The following is an 18,916-nucleotide window of genomic DNA, read 5'->3' as shown; positions in this document are numbered from 1 at the left end:
AATTTGCAATATTTTTTTTAATATACTAAAAGTTATCTCAGAGCTGGGATGCACCCTAATTTCAGTGTCCTAGCAACTAGAAAGAAAAATCATCTTCAAGTATGACTGGTAGCTGCCTCTGCTTTTAAAAAAATCAGGCTTTAGAAATGAGACAATTTATAACAAAGACACCTGAGGTTACTTTTTGCTAGCTATACAGGCTTTAGCGAGCCATTTGTTGTGGATTTGCTTGTGTGAAAAGACAGTTAAGCCTGTCTCAAAACTATTAAATAACTACAAAGTGTGTTTGTTTTTTTAAGAGTGCAATAAGAAGAGAACTTAGCAGAGAGTTACTATGGTAGCAGGCTGTGCCACGGGCTCTCAACCTGGGAGTCACGACTCCCTTGGCAAACCTCTATCTCAAAAATATTTACAGTTCATAAATTTATAGTTAGGAAGTAGCAACGAAATAATTTTATGGCTGGGAGTCACTGCAACATGAGGAACTGTATTAAAGGGTTGCAGTGTTAGGAAAATTGAAAACCACTGCATGCCTACAACTATTCCTAAGACCTTACTGTAGCTTAAGGTACAGTCTGTACCTGATCTCTACAGCTTAAAGCGAAATTCACTTACCACACAGCACTGCCTACACAGTACAAAGCTTCAAGTTTAGTGATACTTTTATGGTTGGGACCCGTGTCTCCCAAAGGCTGTGTTGAAGGCTTGCTCTCCAATGCAGCCTTGTTCAGAGATGACTGGATCAATGAAATTCTCATCCACTGACAGCTCTATAGCTAAACAGACTATGAGGAAGTGATGGAGAACAAAAGAGGAAGGGCCTGGTTGGAGGTAGTGGGTCACATGAGGCATACCATTGAAAGATGGTCCACTGCTCTCCAGCTTCTCTGCTACGAGGACAGCAGCCCCCTCTCCTACATACTCCCTCTGCTGTGATATGTCTGAGCTCACACACAGCACAGTGGTGCCTGCCAAACATGACCTGAAACCCCTGACACCAAGAGCTCATCAAACCTTTCCACCTTTGTCTGCCTCAGGCATTTTGTCACAGTAACAAAAAGCTAACACCTACCATTCTTTTTCATGTAGGAAGATTTAAAAATACCATGAAAAGTAGACAGGAACCTATCCAGAAAGCTGTGGCAGGTTTTCTTGTGAGGTATTACTACTGCTCAAGGGTTATTTATGTAAACAGCCAAAGATGGACCCCCAAAAGAAAAGTCTTCACTTTTTTTTTTAAATGTTAATTTTAAACCAGCAAAGTAATTACACTGGTTGTAAAGACATTTCAAACCACAAAGGGCTTTCACGAAAAGTTCTCTGCAATCAAGTCAGTATTCAGTAATTGCTTTTCAAAAATTGTGAACTGCTTTCTTCCCTTCCTTCTGGGCCTGGAATTCCATTTGTGTGCTGAAGACTGATGTTGGTGAGATGAAGGTGTCAGGTCAGTTAGTGTGTTCTGGGAGGATGCGGTATAGGTCAGAGTTTTGTTTTTGATGCATAGTTTCTCTGTGTAGCCCTGACTGTCTGTGTACCCACTTTGTACACCAGGCTGGCCGCCACCTCCTGAGAGCTGGGATTAAAGGTATTCACCACTATGCCCAGCAAGCTCAGAGTTTTGATTGGCATGCCTGAGATCAGTGTGGTTAGAAGCAGTGCAGCCTCCATTGAGGATTCACTTAGCACAGATGAGATGCCTAGGGAGAAGGAAAGAAGTATGGAAAGAAAAGACTAGATTAAGGGCTCAAAGACCTAAATTTCATCCAAAGGGGCATGAGATTTTTGAAAAATGCCTAATTTTTGGTCTAAGATATGGAAAAGGGCAGGTGACTATTATGTATGTAACAATTATGTAGTGATCAACACACCTTTCTAAATTAAAAACCTGTACATGAGGTGGCAAAGGCATTTAAAAGCCACCTTGAAAAGATTCCCAACAAGTCAATTCTGAGGAAATTTCTGCACTAAAACAAAGGACATTTTCATAATCTGTTCTGTAAAGAAGGAATCTAAATCTCTGATAGAAATGAACAAAAGAAAAAACCACCTCCTTACAGCAGACCACCAAAGCCACAAACTGACCGTGTGGCAATTAAAGTGATTCAGTCAAGAACTACCAATGCACTCAAACTAGCCATTGGCAAACTAGTGGAAACCAGGTATAATTTCTAGGAATCTAATCCCAATCATTTTTAACCACACATGACAAGTGCCCGTTGAGTGCAGGCATTCAACCACACGTCAGTGTATGGGCAAGGGTCAGAGGATGACTATGTGGAGTTGCTTCTCTACTTCTGGTTTTACTTGGGTCCCAGGGATTGAGCTCAGATTACCAGACATACGCTATAAGAGTGTTTATTTACTGAACTACTTCTTAATTACTAGCTTTACAATGGAAAAGCATCCTGGGTATCAAGCTTATCAAGTGACCGAAGATAATAAATAGGACCAGGACAAATGGATATCACTCTTCTTCTGGTATAACAGAGAGCTAGCTAGCTAACCATTCTTGTTATGTTTTTGACAGCACCTGTGTTCCTGACTCAAGTGTCAAGGTCATGAGGTCAAATGCCAAAGAATTGTTCCAGACTGAAGGAGACTAAAAAAACTAAATCTCCTGTCTGGGATTGGGCTGTTGGCATGCACAGGAACATTCAATGAGGGCAACCAATAAAATCTGAATTTGATCTATTGATTAGACATCACTACTATGACAATGTCAACCTCCTGAATTTAACGGCTGTACCTCTGGTTATATACAAGAGCTAGAGGTTTCCAATTCATATATATTAGAGTACTCTGTATAAAAGACTCTACAGGATCTAAATTTTCTCTCCTGAACATCTTTCGTTAGTCTTCAATTTTAATTCTATTGAAGAAATGAAGCCCTGAAAACTTTTGTTCGTTGCTGGTTTCCAGGAATTCAGCTGACTTCTGTATACCAACTGTGAACATAGAACTTTGCTAGACTACGTATCCTAACTGACTCATATATACATCTAAGCACATCAACGCACAGAAATTATTTCCTATCTTTAGGAAAGAGAAAACCATGGAGCATAATTTACTTAGGAATATAGAACAGTTGCCATTAAAAAGATGTGCACAGTTATATATATAAAAACGCTGCGATGTAATGACAGCTGCCAAAGTTCATCTTCAAGTCAAAAGGAAATGAGGTGCCAGCAAGTCAATCTCCTGGTGAGTCCCCCGAAGGGATGACAGTGGCTCCACAGCAAAAAAAATTAGTTTGACTATGGTACGTCTAAAGTTATTTAAAATAACCTCAAGTTCTGCTAAACCTGTTTAGGGAAGTATGGCCAGTTTGCCAGAAATTTCCACAAAGTTTTCCGGTGGTCTCCGAGCTTCTGCCCTTCTCCATGCTCATATCAGTTTCTAGTCAATGCGGAGTCCCTAACTCCCTGTGGGTGGCTGCCACCGTTACTGGGTAGTAGATACTGCGGGTACTCTAGAAATCCAACTCCTTCCTTTGAGAAGCTTGCTGATGACTCCCAGGAAAAGAAAGCATCCATAGGTTGGGAAAGAGCCAGGAAGCCCTAAAGGTAGAAAGAGCTACAAGTCAAACTGAAGTGGGGAACAGAGGTAGTTTTATGCCACGATACATTCATCGGCTGGGCTGTCTCTGTATACTCGAGCTGGAGTTAAAACCACCAAGTCTTCCTATGGGATGGTGAGGACATAGTGGAGATAGTGAGTTACACACACCTGAGCAACAGTGTGAATACACTTTCTGCTCCTGAACCACACACTCAGAAATGATTCACGCAGCCTTCTTATTTCACAGTGAGAATTGTTAGGGAGGTATTTGTGAATAAGTACCCTGATAAGTCTTAGAACTACCACACAGTTGCTAAGAACACTAACAAGCAACATCAGAGAGCCCTGTGTTCTATATTAATTCTGTGACACCTGTGGAACTTGGACGTTGTCACAGAAGTCTCTCCTCCATCAGTGGCAGGGGAGTAATAGCAGGCTCACCTGCCCACTACAGGTTGCTATGACAGTGTATTGTAGAAACTTTGGTAAGTGTACATCATACAGCAGGGGCTCAATAAATATTGGCTGATTGCATTTTAGGCTTCTCCAGCAATAGGGTGTGTAATAAAAACAAAGATTCGTCGTGAAAAGGCTGGTTAATTTCTTCCTAGTTCTTAATGGCACAGAGACTCTCACACAGCTTGTCACAAACACTCCCATGTTGTAGTTAAGAGACGCATGACCCTAAGAGCTGACCCCTAAGTCAATGGTTAATTACACTGAGATCACAATTTAAGAGGCAATATTGTCAGACAAGCCATGAGAACCTGAAATAATTTAAGAAGTGAATATGTACATATATTTATCAAATATAACAAGGTCATACAAAAGCATAATATAATTCACACATACAAAAGGCTACTGTAGTTGTCCCTTTTACATCCTATTTTAGACAAACAATGATGCAGAGAGTAACAGGAATGCACAAGTTCTGAAAACTAGGTTGGTGGTTTGTTTTTTTAAACAAAACAGATCAGGTCATCTTTACCTTCTCTCAGATTTCTAAACACGAGGCTTACTGACATGTACCCTTGGGATCAACTTAAATAAGTCTTCACCCCATTTCAAAAAACTATACATTTTCAATGGTTGAAAGTCAGGTATAAATGAATATAAAATGATCCATAAGTCAAAACATTTCTTATAAAAGGAACAGTTTAAACAAACCCAGGTAGTAAAAAGAGGAAATGTACTGAATTTAAAAACTTCTGAAAATAGCATCTTTCCTGGACCACTGTATAACATACATGTTCAGAACTGCTGGAAACAAGAGTTTATACAGACAAGACTAAGGGATAAAACAAAACAAATCCCCACAATCCCTACCAAATGCATTAAATCCATCTAAAGTCAAATAAGAGGTAATGGAACTACACAGTTCAGGTTTAAGTGCATTTTTGGGGGTACAATTTAACTGCCACATGTAAAAATTGGCAATTAAAATATAATTAAATACAGGTTGGCAAACCCTTTGGCCATTATGTAAATATTAAAAGGTGAATTTCCAATTGAAAAATAAAAGCTGACTTACAATTACAGGAGCACAAATGGTCAAAGGTGCCCTATGAAACTGTGAGGAATCACAGTACACGAACACCTACCAGGCACTTGTGTTCAGAAATACTTTATAAATATGGACTTGGTCTCACTCTCCACACTAAAGCTGATTTTCCCAACTGCACCAACTGCTAAAAACCGTATCATGTATCAGTGATGCATTTTTTCGGGAAAATCAACTCTAAAAAACATGAACCCACCCATTTTCTCTACAACTTCAAAGATCATTCCAGTGAGGCATAAATGGAGCCTTGTCAGAACATTCTCCCATCCCACATGATCAACAAACAACACAATGACAAACAGCTTTGGCAATCCTATACAAAAGGGCCCTGTCCAAACATTCCTCTCACAAAATGACACCACAGAACAAAATAAAACAGAAAAATCTAAATTTTGACAATCCTACACAAATTGTGGGATTTCATCTTCAAGGTCTTCAAACTGCTGCATTCTTTTTAGTCGTGGTCTCTGGCAGGTTGGAGTCCCCTCAGGCACGCCAGGCTCCTCACAGCTCTCTTTCAGCTGACCACTTGTCTGCACAGGACAAGCCAGTGTAGCCTCCGAGTCTGGGTCTGATTTTGCTCCATGGATCTGGGGAGCATGCACCAGGACAGGAGGCGCAGCTGCTGAGGGCGATGCTGTTTTCTCCTCAGCCCCCCTGACATTGAAGGTGGAAGTAGGTGGTTTGTAAAATGTCGTCCAGTGCTGGGGCTGCAGTGTTCTGGGTGCTCTGACGGCAGCGACAGGGCAGGAGTCAGAGGACCTGCGCTCCGACACCTCTCTTGCAGACCTGGCTGGTTCTGCATGTGCTTTACTGGGCTGGGCGGCACCACTGGAATGGTCCCTGTTATTCCCAGTGTTTACTGTCAATCCCTTCTCAGGGTAGGCACTGGGAACAATCATTGTAGTCTTGGCAGTAAAACTGTTCTGTACATATTGTTTGTCCCAGGATTTCTGTACATTTTGCTGGTCAAAGCCATTAACTTTGGAACAAGTGGTATTTGAGTTGTCCTTTCTGTGGAGTCCTTCACAGGCAGGGTTCTTGCCAAACCTGTCTGAGTCTACATTTCCTATATTCCTGCTGCTTCTCTCGGTAGGAGAACTGGCAAGAAGCAGCAGCCGGTCTACAGGCAAGCTCACAGGCCTCATCTTGGTCCTTGGCGTATGTCTCTGCACACTATTTGCTGCCCTATCTGATTTCAGAAGACGCAGCTTGGGGCTTTTACAAACATCTTCCATCTTTTGGGATGCCGACTCAAGCTCTTGGTCAAAAAGCAAATGTACTTTGTTGTCTGAAAAAGAAAGTGGCACATGATAAACACTAGAATCTAAATAAGACAGACAGACACTGGACAACAGAAGAATTCTAAAATGTCCCCAACACAGTATTGTCTATGCAGAAGACCTAACTGTTCTTTAAAGATAGAGCTGAAATTTAAAAGTTCATTTAATTTTTGCATAAATTTATGCAAAAAACCCCAACCACAGAACATTTTTACAAATGAGTTAAGAACAGAAAATACAAAACCTGCTTGTCTAGTAATTGTTTTTTTAAATATGCTCCCCATGAACAAGTGTTTTCTAGTTCAAAAGAGTCAACAGCTCCCCCTTCCCCTGCTCATATGTAGCAGATGAGCAGCTTGGTCTTCATGTGGTCATGAACAACGGGCACAATGGCTATCCCAATGGCTGTCTGTGCAATCTGCTCCCCTAACTTGGCTGTCTTCTATTCTGGTTTCAGTGACGGAAGTGCCTAGTCCTGCTTGATGTGCCAAAGTAGGGGGTTACTGAGGGGGCCTCTACTCTCTCAGAGAAGGGGGAAGGATGGGGGGGGGAGAGAATAAGGGCAGGGGGAGCAGTGATTGGGATATAAAGTGAATACAACAGGCAGACATTATCGAGTTAACTTAGAAAAATCACACCACCTCTAGCCAACTAAATGTAGGCGGGTCCTGAACACCAGGAACTTAAGAGACCTCACTCGATCTGTCTTTCACCACAGTCAGCTCACGGTGACGGGGTGCTCACCACAGCTGCTCTACTAAGAAACCTTGACATCCCCTAGGTCAAACTAAGGATGACGGACTGTGCTTTAAGTAAAGCACTGGCATTTCCAGGTGCTGGGTGCTCCCAGAGTCACTTTCTTCTTCCTTTATCAGTCTGGTCCCATGGCAACACTCTCACCTCAGCTCCCCACATTGTCTTTTTTCCCCTTCTTCTTCTTTTTGGCTATCTCTACTCAAGAAATTCCAATTCCTGCAAAGATCTTCGAGCCCCAGCTCCTTGGTGCTGAGAAACATCAAATGACTTGGTATCTCGATACTGTTCTGACTCTGAACAGCAGGTTGAAGTACTGGCTCTGTGGTCTGATCTTCTCCCCCGTTCCTGGATATGAGGTCCAGGTGTGTGTGTACAGGAGACACCTGTGTCACTCATCAGTCATTATCTCATCTCATCACCTTGGCCAGCTAACCTGTTTATTTATTAACTGTTTCTCTGTGCATGGGCACAGGTACCCTAAGAGACCAGCGGTACTGTATCCCTCTGGAGCTTGAGTTGAAGCTGTAGGCAGCCGTGAGTAGCATTGAACTAAATTCAGGTCAGTTCAGCAAGCCCTCTTAACCAAGGAGCCACTGCTCCAGTTATCAGATGACCTCTCTCCCTGGACTCCAAAAAATGTTCCTGTCATCTACTTCCCTGGGTTCTTCCCCACAGTCCCCGAGTACTCTAAGGGACCTGACTCACTGTAATGTGTAACCAAAGGATACACATTCCTTCAGTGCTGCAAGAAGAGTTGCTAGCACAGCAGAAGACAATGTGGGCTCTGCAGTCAGCTGCCCGGATCCTAGTCAGTTCTTGACCCTGATCTGCACTGGACAGGCCTTGCACTGTCCCTACCTGCCTTCACCTGTCACAGAATAATACATGGATCTGAGTTGCTGTGTTGGTCTAAATGTTCTAACAAAAAAAGTACGTATACAATACAGACTAAAAAGTATCTTCAAATTATTTGTGTTTATTACGATTTCTAATCAGGAACCTAATTCTATGAGGTAGTAAAAAAACAAAAAATAGGCTAAATTTATAAACCAGACAGAACTTGATTCAAACCCTATCTGAATAATTTTTGGTACTATTTCTCTCAGACTGTTGCAGTACTGGGGATTGAGCCCAGGGCACTCACTTAACAACAGTTTACTTGTCAAGTGTTACTTCTGTACTCAGCTGTTTTCACACGGCTACTCACCGAGAAGAGGAGCAGCACATTTTCCCAATGCATTTTGTTTGCGTTCTGATTCTTCAAATGATGTAGTTAATTCAAAAGTTTTGTTCTCACAATCTGTAGTACGGATATCCTGTTAACGAAAGAGAATTTTCACACTTGTAGAAACAAAGCACATTTCAAAAGAAGAAATGCAAGACCACTAAATTACTGACATACAGACAGCTCTAACATACTTCTGCACCGGTCCAAACTTTGCTCAACAGTTAAACGTGCCATGCACAAAGCCTGACAACCCAAGTGTGATCCACAGAGCCCACATAAACCACCAAACAGACAGACAGACAGATGTAGTAGCACACATCTGTAATCCTAGAGCTTCTTCAGGGAGGCATATACCTTGGAATTTCTCAGAAGCTTCTCAATCAGCTAGCTCGGATCACAGTGCACAGTAGCAGAAAGAAGACAGACCCTGACTCAACCTGGTGGAGGTGAAAATCAACTCCCCAGAGTTGTCCAATGACTTCTACCCTGGTACCATGGCAAGTATGAGCCTGTCTTGTCATTTGTGTGCATGCGCGTGTGTGTGCGTGCACACACACACACACACAGACACACACAGAGACACACACAAATTAACAACAACTTACTTCCTTTGAAGAAAAAAATAGTGATTTCACAGGATGATCTGAGTCTCTTTCATCTGGTGATAACAGAGGTTTTGGAAGATGCCCTTGATCAACCTGAGGTGCAACAGCACCCGCGTTAGATATAACAGCTTGAGGCTGGAGGGACCCATCGAAGATCTTCTGTGAGTAAGTAATAAGGAACTCGACTAATCGTGCCTGATTGGAATATTCAGCAAGGGATGAGATGGTGACAGGAGCTGTTGTAGGCCTTGGTCTAATGAGAGTTGGTCCAAATATCACCCCCAAGTTCTTAGAATTCATCTTGTTCTCTTCTGCATGATCTACCACCCTGAAGGGCAGAATACATAAAGCTTTATGAGACTTGGCTATTAAAGTTCTTCAGTGTATTTACTATGGGCTGGGAAGAGTAGATTCATACTTCCATCTAACTTTTCCAGCCAGAGCCTGACACATGGGAGGCACCTGAGGGACCATGTTGGCTGCCTGAACACACATAGGGTACACAAGACTATGAAACAGCCAAGGGTCAAGTTGTCAGAGAGGTCTAAGAAAAATATATACTTATTTGATTAAAATTTTGATCACATACCAAATTTGATTTATTCATATTTTTTGTGTTAGGATAAACACCAAGTAGAAGGAATAACTGACATTTTCCCAGCAGAAAGAAAGAAGAGACTCTTAAAGAGTACTTTTGTACATACTTCCAGGTCTTCATAATGGGAACAGAATACTACTGTCAGTCTCTTCCGCTCAAGGCACTGCTCAGGCCCGGGTGTGTCCCTGCCTCTGTCTACACCGCTGCTCTCCCACTCCCCTTACTTCCAACTCTTATCATCTTTTGTTCCTATGACTACTCACGGAAACAAGAACTTTAGAAAACACCTCCCCTCCAGCCTATTGCCCTTGTCTTTGCCAGAAAGATGTAAGAGGCAAATCTGAGCATGTAAAATTCCTGGCTCAAAAATCTTCAGTGGGTACAAGACGCAAGCTGGTAAAATCAGCTGTTAAACATGCAGGATTGTATCTGTATCTGGTCCACTGTGTGTGCTGTCCTGTGGCCTAACTACATCACCTTATTTCCTGAATGGGAACTGCTCTCTCCTATCTGTGCCTGCTATCCCCTGCCTGGAATGCTCTTCTGAGCATTCTTGGACTGCTAAATCACGACTGAGCTCTTTGAGGCTGACTCGAGGCTGCTTTCGCTGACTGACCCATCTTCCTTCATATGCTGTAAAAACCCATCAAACAAAATAATGCTGTACTGTGTATGTACACAGGTCCGAGAGCCCGCAGACGGTAGAAACCTTGTTTCTCCAACTAGAGCCAGGCTCACAGGACACATCTGAAGAGGATGTTGGCTGCCCAAACATACATGTCCTCTTTCCTCTAACCATAAAAAAAATGAAATCAATTAAAAAAAAATACATTAATGAACTTAATGAACTACTACACCAAAATGGTTAAACTAAAAATACACTAAAAATGGTATGGTGCTATATGTTATTTAAGAAAAAAACTGCTCAGCCACTAAGAGAGGCTCTGTTTATAAAACTCTCACCGTTTCAGATGCACGATGAGGTAATGAAGACTGTTGAAGTTTGATGCTGGCAGCTGTCTCAGCAGGTCTCTGCTCTTCAGAAGGATACGGTTGACCTCTATGCTCACGTGGGGGTGTTTTTTGTCTTCCGGGCTATCTTTTTTTGCTTCTTGTTCTTCATTTACATGCTGTATCTCTTTTGCAAGATCTATAAATTCCTTGTACAATCTGAATAAGATAAATGGTTCTGGAAGCTAAAGAAATAAAATTACATTATGAATATAATTCCTTTTTTCCCTGCTAACGCTAACTTTTATTCATAGCTACTCAATGATTCACCATGTCCTTTTAGGTTAACAAGATTTAAAGCAGGTCTTTATGTATGTTTGGAGCTGGAGAGATGGCTCAGTGGTTAAGAGCACTGGTTGCTTTTCTAGAGGACCCAGGTTCCATTCCCAGCACCCACAGCTGCTCACAACTGTCTGGAACTCCAGTTCTAAAAGGTTTGATAGCATTCTGGCCTCCCTGGGCACCACATGTGCATGTGGTACAGACATACATTCAGACAACCATCCATACACATAAAAGTTTAGATTTTAATGTTTGCTATAGACATGACCTATTAAAAGTCAATCTTAAATCATTGTTAAAAAGTAAATAAATAAGACAGTAACTCACAGACAATAAAACCTAAAAGTTCCACAAGGGATTTTAAAATGCTCATCTCTGTTTACAGTTATATTCATTACAACCCCAATGTTAGCACCAATGAAAACATATCCACTAATACAGATGAAGTCAGATGAATTAGCAGGTATAGACCACCAGAGTTTGCAGAAATTAAAGAGTGACCCTAAGGATATCGAAGTTTCCAGTAGTGGGAAGAGAAAAGGCTGAGTAAATCTCCTAGAAAGTATTGGAGGACAGCAAAAGCTGGAGAATGAACAGAGGAAGGGGAGGAGACACAGTTAGAATGGGTTGCCAAGCACTCAAAGCAAAGCTACAGGTACTTACTATCTACACTGTTCAACTTCCATCGAGAGAATAAAATAAAAACATTTACAGCTGAGTAAGGTCCACTTTGCTCAAGGATTAGACATGAGCAAAAGCCTCCAGACACTGACATGTTCAGGACTACCAGCACTCTCTCTTGGCTACTATCTCTTCAATTTCACCCAAGAACAGAACGCCATTTGGGCAGGACCCAAGTAGCTTTGTCTTGACTCACAACACTGTAATAAATTCTTATTACTTAACCACAAGCTTCTGCCTGAGGCCACTTACTTTACTCCACAGATACAGTTTTGTGAACACGCTGACGCTAACTACTGATCCAACACTGAGCACGGAGAAAGACAATGTAGGGCGGCCTACTCCCTGACCGGATTCCTGTTAGCTCTCTAGTATATCCAGCTTGGAGGACAGCTCTGCCTGTTGGCCCACATGTGCACTCTAAGTTTTTTCCCACTGACCATCTAAAACTGCTATTTTGAAATATCAAGGAAGACAAAACCGAACTGATGCAAACGCCGCTCTGCTTGTGGAACAGTCCAATCCTGGGCTTTCCTTACAAAGCTAAACTACACTTTCAAATTAAGCTTCTGAAACGTAATACAAACACTAATGTTAGTCGCGTCTTTATGCCCGGGAAAATGTTTATTCCTTTACATGGTTAGGAAAGACTTTCCATATATATGAAGTCAGGAGGCTGTAACTTGGAAAAGACACATGGAGGAGGTCTATGTAAGGCCAAGTGATATTCTATGTTCTCTTACTGTGCAATGAGAAATCAGTGTTTTATTATGTTTTTATGTTTTTAATTGTATATCTGACTTATCTGTACTTTGACCTATACATTAATATTTATATCAGTATGGTCTATATCAATGAAAATGTATATATATAAAGGTCATGAACTGAAAAACAAAATACAAATAACATTTTTACTACTATCAAATATGGTGATTGGTTACCAAAAAACCCCTTTCTTTACCTGTCGCAGGTATAATTTCAAGACATCACAGATGTCATGTGAACTGAATTCTGAAATGTCTACTAAGTGCATCCCATTTTCCAAAGCTTGGCATAGTTTTTCAGTTTTTATTTTGTTTCCACAAACACGATAAATTCCCTTGAATAGAGAAACAAATTCTGCTTTAGTTCAAAAGGCCACTGCAAAAATCTAAACATACTTCACTTATTTTTAGTATTGCAGAAAAAACATAGCTGGGGCAAATAACATTTTTTAAAAAATATAAATTGGAATAAAATCAGTTATTACAAACTGACAGTACAAATTCTCCTTTCATTACAACAAATGACACAGACTTAGGTACCTGGAGACACAAGGCTCTATTTTCAATCTCTGAGGCACATATTTTTAGTACGAAAGGGATGCCATCTGGTTCCTTTTTTGCAACTTGTATGAATTCTGCTCCAAATATGTGCATTTTCCCCTGTAGTTTTTGATGTCCACAAATAATGACTAAATTCTCCAAACACTTTCGATGACAAACAAGGAGACACTACAGGAAATGACATTTAAACTGATCAGTTCACTTGAGATCTATTCACAACTGAGCAAACTATGGACAGACTGGTAACATAACAAAGAACAAGGTAATAGTGCATTATCTGTATGATCCAAAATAAACCTAACAAGAGAACAAAATACAAAACAATAAAAGGTGCACTGTGGTACAGCTTAATAATGTTTGTAGGGGTGGAAAGGATGGTTAGCAGTTAAAGCACTGGCCCTCGAGAGCTCCTCTAGAGGACTGGTTTCCAACTTGTAGCACCTACAGGATGGCTCACAACCTTCTCTAACTCCAGTCCCAGGGTATCTGACATCCTTCTCTGGCCTCCAAAGGCACTGCAAACAGTTGCTGCATAGACATACATGCAGGAAAACCATCAATATACACAAAATAAAAAAATGAAGCAAAATATGTATTTATAAAAGAGCCTAATAAGTAAAATTTTAGCAAAAATGAAGTGTATTCAATGAAAAAACCCCACTATTTAAGGACACATATGAAGATGCCACAATGCAACATATCGTTTTATATTCTAGTCAAAAATACTGTAAATATTTTTACTGTAAAAAATACAGAGAACTCAACCAACAAACAACAAATGAGAGGGCCAGGGCACTTCCAAACAGATCTTACCTCTTCACACTCGACACCCGGGAACATCACGATGCCTTCACAATCCCTGCACTTTGTGGGGGATCGCAACTTGCGAAACTTGTGCGTGAGAGCTGCCTTTGACATCAAAGTTTTTTTAAATGCTCCGAGAGAATTGGGTCCTTGTAACAGAAACAGTACATGAGAATGGAAAGATAAGAACATTTTTACATATTATTTTTATGTATTCTTACACTTTTCAGCAATCTATATATTAAAAACAAACAAACAAACAAACTACTGTCTGGGGTTTCTAACATGAAAAACAACTTATAGATATAACTCCATACTTCAAATGATGTAATAGTCATTACCAAACCAGTAAACTAATTCTAAGATGTCAAGACACAATGTACCCAAGACAAACAAATTTATGCTTTTACTAATAGGTCCTGCACAGAGTAGTGTGTTTATGGGTGGTATTATATTCCTAAGAAAACCCAATTACTACTTTAAAAGAGCTAGTTACATGAAGCTAGCATGCAAGCAATATTTGCACTAAAGATAGTACTAGTCTTATAAAATTACAGATTAATACTAGCTAGTTATATTTCTAATCATAGTGGAAGTAAGATACCCTATTAATTTTGGAAATTCTGCCAAAAGAACAGTATACCAAAGAAACAAAACCAAAATTAGATCGGTTTAATTCAAGTCATTAAGGTAAATGATTGCTTTTTTTTGTTTTTCCAAGACAGGGTGTTTCTGTGTATCTCTGGCTGTCCTGGCACTCACTCTGTAGACCAGGCTGGCCTCAGAAATCCGCCTGCCTCTGCCTCCCAAGTGCCCGGATTAAAGGCTTGAGCCACCACTGCCAGGCAAGATTGTTATATCTTAAACATCCACAACTTTCCTTGTCCTTGCAAAGTACATTTATCTGCTTTTCTCCCTTGGCTTGTTACAGTTTCTTCATTATTATAATTGTTGTTTTGCAGTACTTGGGCAAGCAAGAAGCCAGGGCTTTGCGCACAGTAACGAAGAGTTCTACCACTGAGTTCTTCAGCCCATAGTCCCTGCACTATTAAGAATGGGCTTTTCCTCCTGGCAGTGGTGGCCCACGCCTGAGGCCAGCCTGATCTACAGAGTGCGTTCTAGGACAGCCAGGGCTACACAGAGTATGTTCACAGAAAAACCCTGTCTCGAAAAACCAAAAGAAAAAAAAAAAAAAAAAAAAAAAAGGGCTTTTCCAGAACTTTTTATGCAATGCCATGCTTTTAACAGAAAGTCACTATATTGGACTTATGAAAGAACACCATATATGACCTGCTGTTCACATACTGCCAATGTATTTCAGATCTAGTAGCTTTACTTCTTATTCTTTGTAGACATATTTCGATCATCTGATCAATTCAATATCAATCCATACGTATACATAAACAAGCACGTATATTTAAGATACCTATAACTAACTTAATGATCTAGCATTAAACACTGCCACTATTTCAACTGGCTTAGTGGGTCCTAACTGAGAAGAATATAGTACCAGCTTCTGAAGGCGATGGCGGCTCTCTTTCATCTAAATCATCAGCAGAAGACATGGTTCCACTGGACGGGGTTCGTGGAAGTTTCCGATGGAAGTCTCCTAAAAGGAAATTGTGGATACCATTACCCGACTACACATTAAAGAACGGTAAAAATAGGCAGTGATAATAACATTCTTGGAGTTATACAATTTGTATTATTTTAAAATTTTCTTCTATTCTCAAAATCTAGGTAACAGGGAACTCACATATTCATCCCTAGGAACAAATAAAATGATATATTCTTATATATTCTTACTATTCAGTTTGACAGTAAGCACTTGAGGTTACAGGCTTTACAAAGACAAGCAGCATCTTCTATATCTAATATAAAATAGTAAATGTTGGTGGTGGTATGGCCTACCATAGCAATTAACTAAAACACACACACCCCAAATAATGTTTTCATTACTAAGTTATTATACAATATGAACACAGAGAGCTATTCACATCAACATGGATGAAGGAAGTCAAAATGAATTCTTTGATTTTGCCAGACCTACTGGGGAAGCGCACAAGATTCAAAGCTTGTCTTGGTTACAGAAAGAGCTCAGGCCCACCTGGGCAACTTATAGTCAGTCTATGAATGCATGAATGAATGCATGAATGAATGAATGTCAAAAAAACCCAAAAAAACCACAAAACCCCGGCTCAGGGCAGAGCTCAGTGGTCGAGTGTCCAGCAAGCAAAAAATCCCTGAATTCAATCTCAAATGCTAAGAGTAAGAAATGATTCTATTTTTATAGCATCCAAGAGGGTAAAGTCCATGAAATATATTACTAAAAACATTTAAATAGTTATAAAATGATTTATTCAGGTGGGATAGGAGGTGATATTTTATATATGTGTGTGCACATGCATGTGCATGTGTTATATATGTATATAAAGGGGGCTTCTGATATACTATTCATGTTCTGCTTGCTGAGTTATCAAGCATATAAAGGTTTGTTTTTTTTTTTAAAGTACACATATGTACATATATTCTCTTATGTCTGAGATAGTTCAAATGGATCATTTCAATCTTTCGCTGAATTTTCAGTTACTTAAATATTTAGTTATCATACCTGGACTTATAGACTCTGAATCCAGAGATCTAGACTCACTGCTTCCTCCAGTACTCTCAGAGTCACTAAACATCCCAAACTTCCACGATCTTATGAAAGAAGGACCTTTAAAAAAAAAAAAAGAATAATTAAAACCTTGCCTACATCAACCAATTACTCCACCTTGAGACCCATCCATCCCATGTGAGAGCGCCAACGTCTGACACTATTATGATACTCTGCTGTGCTTGTAGACAGAAGTCTAGCATAGCTGTCTCCTGAGAGGCTTCATTCAGCAGTGGATGGAAACAGACACAGAGACCCATGGCCAAACATCAGGCAGGGCTTGGGGAGTCTTGTGGAAAGGTGGGGGATAGAACTGAGCCAGAGGGGTCAAGGACACCACAAGAAGGCCTACAGAGTCAACTAATCTGAGCCCAGAAAGGATCGCAGAGACTCATCCACCAACCAAAAAGCATGCAGAGACTGGGCCTAGGTCCCTACACATTTGTATCAGATGTATAGCTTGGTCTTCATGTAGGCCGCCTAACAACTGGAGCAGGGGCTCTTGCTGATTCTGGTACTCGCTACTGGATCCCCTTCCCCTACCTGGACTGGCTGGTCGGGCCTCAGTGGGAGAGGATGTGCCTAGACCTGCTGGGACTACATGTCCCAGGGAGGGGTGGTACCCAAGGGGGGCTCCTCTTCTCTAGGGAGAAGTGGAGGGGGTAATGGGAAGGGGCTTGTAAGAATGGTACTGGGAGAAGGGAGGGGGATGGTGATCAGGATGTAAAGTGAATAAAAAAATACATTATTGAAAATAAACCTTGTGCTGGGCAGTGGTGGCGCACGCCTTTAATCCCAGCACTTGGGAGGCAGAGGCAGGCGGATTTCTGAGTTCGAGGCCAGCCTGGTCTACAGAGTGAGTTCCAGGACAGCCAGGGCTACACAGAGAAACCCTGTCTCGAAAAACAAAAAAACAAACAAACAAAAAAAAAACAAAAACAAAATAACAACAAAAAAACAAACAAAAAAAGAAAAAGAAAATAAACCTTGCCTAGAGGTAGATTTCATAAGATGAAGTACTGATATTATGTAAAGGGAAATGATCCACATTTCTGTAACAATGACTTTTGAGGCAGGCATGGTGGTCAGAACTATCAATCATCTACAACAGTTCATTAAGTAATCACATCTGCATGCCCTGCTGTTCCATAAAGCAGTGTCTGCTCTGGATGAGTGTACCTGTCATGTCTGCACTGTTGGAGCACCTGTCCTCTTCAAGTTTATGGCAGCCGTCGGGAAGGCGAGCAACATCCTCTAGAGAGTCGGCAGGCCCGTACCCAGCTGACTGGGGGCTGTTGGCGATTTGTTTGTTTACACTCCTATGGGGCAAAAATAAAGTTCAGCACTAACAGTCTTCTAAAGCTTTTCTTAATGAATGTACAATAAGCTTAATGAATATTAATCACTTTATTATACAGTTTAACTTCTTTTAAAGATGTAAGTATAGCTTTTAAATAATGTGTACTTTTAACAGCGAAAACATGGAAGAGGTGTAACAATAGAATATTTAATATTTATGTAATGATTAAACTTTCTAGTCTAACGTTAGTAGAAAATGTAGGTTAAATCTTTGGTATACTCAAAATATGTAGGTCACCGTTTGCTACCCCCAAAGGGTTTTTAAGACTCAAAAAAGTGAGGTCTGTGTGAAGACAGAAAGCATCATTCCCAAGTATGCTGCATCTACTCCTTAAACTCACAAATAGGAAAATGTTGAAAAAAATTAAAGTATATTTCAGTGTAAGAAAAGACACTTCCCTACAAATGTAGACAGGAACTCAGCAAACGTTCTCTCATTTGAAATAATTTCTCCTATACATTAATTCTTACCCATCAACCTTTTCTTCTAATTCACTTGAGCTTGTCGCCTTCACGAATTCGCTGTACTCCTGACCCGGATCATAGAGCTTGGCACTGTCACAGAGCGACTGTAAACTGTTGGCCAGGGATGCAGCCTGTAGCTGCTGCATATGAAAGAGGTTAACTGTTACCTACAATCACAGAGCAAGACAAAAGACAGACATAACTCATGAGATAGGAAGTGCTAGGCACATTTATGTCAACAAGCACCCCAATACAAAGGCCATACATTTGACATACAGAACTCGGATTATCACCTTCAGCATGCTATGTTGACTGATGGCATACACAGCTTAGACTGGAAATCAAACAGTAGTTTTAATCTAACAGCTAATGGTCAACAACTGTCAAAAAATACTATCACTCCTACTACTTACACTAGTGACTCCAACAGTGATTCTAAAACTCACAGAACACACCAGAGTTCATAAAACGTCTGAGTTTTGTCTATTAAGGAATTTTAGACACACACTATAGTTCAGTATATCATGGCAGACTGGATCAGCAGATCCTCATGCACCTATATCTTAAGGGTGGTTCCTAAAATATTTTGTGGCACTGAAGAATGCTATAAACGTTATGTAAGAATGTCATCTTGGGCCGTGAGATGGCTCAGCTGGTAGAGACACTTGCCCACACACGCCTGGGGACCTGAGTTTAATTAAAAGTGGAAGAGAGCCTGACTCCAGAAAGTTGTTCTCTGACCTC

General features: G+C 40.6%; 1 protein-coding gene across 3 annotated transcripts in view; it reads right to left on the bottom strand.

Moving 5' to 3' along the window:
- Positions 1–4,331: 4,331 nt before the first annotated feature.
- Arhgap29 (Rho GTPase activating protein 29) overlaps positions 4,332–18,916 on the bottom strand; it is a 62,174-nt gene continuing 47,589 nt past the window's right edge. For all 3 annotated transcript variants that reach the window (XM_034500163.1, XM_034500164.2, XM_076933198.1), the window contains 11 exons: positions 18,179–18,339; positions 17,528–17,667; positions 16,304–16,408; positions 15,203–15,301; positions 13,702–13,841; positions 12,868–13,056; positions 12,525–12,662; positions 10,553–10,785; positions 8,992–9,319; positions 8,366–8,474; positions 4,332–6,410 (listed from right to left, as the gene is read on the bottom strand). In XM_034500163.1, the coding sequence (XP_034356054.1) occupies positions 5,521–6,410; positions 8,366–8,474; positions 8,992–9,319; positions 10,553–10,785; positions 12,525–12,662; positions 12,868–13,056; positions 13,702–13,841; positions 15,203–15,301; positions 16,304–16,408; positions 17,528–17,667; positions 18,179–18,339 (2,532 nt within the window). In that variant the 3' untranslated portion in view covers positions 4,332–5,520. The remainder of the gene's footprint in view (positions 6,411–8,365; positions 8,475–8,991; positions 9,320–10,552; positions 10,786–12,524; positions 12,663–12,867; positions 13,057–13,701; positions 13,842–15,202; positions 15,302–16,303; positions 16,409–17,527; positions 17,668–18,178; positions 18,340–18,916) is intronic.

Source organism: Arvicanthis niloticus, chromosome 4, assembly GCF_011762505.2.
Source record: "Arvicanthis niloticus isolate mArvNil1 chromosome 4, mArvNil1.pat.X, whole genome shotgun sequence".
Taxonomy (NCBI): Eukaryota; Metazoa; Chordata; class Mammalia; order Rodentia; family Muridae; genus Arvicanthis; species Arvicanthis niloticus.
The sequence above is the reverse complement of the archived record's forward strand: the minus strand, read 5'-3'. Positions and strand labels throughout refer to the sequence as shown.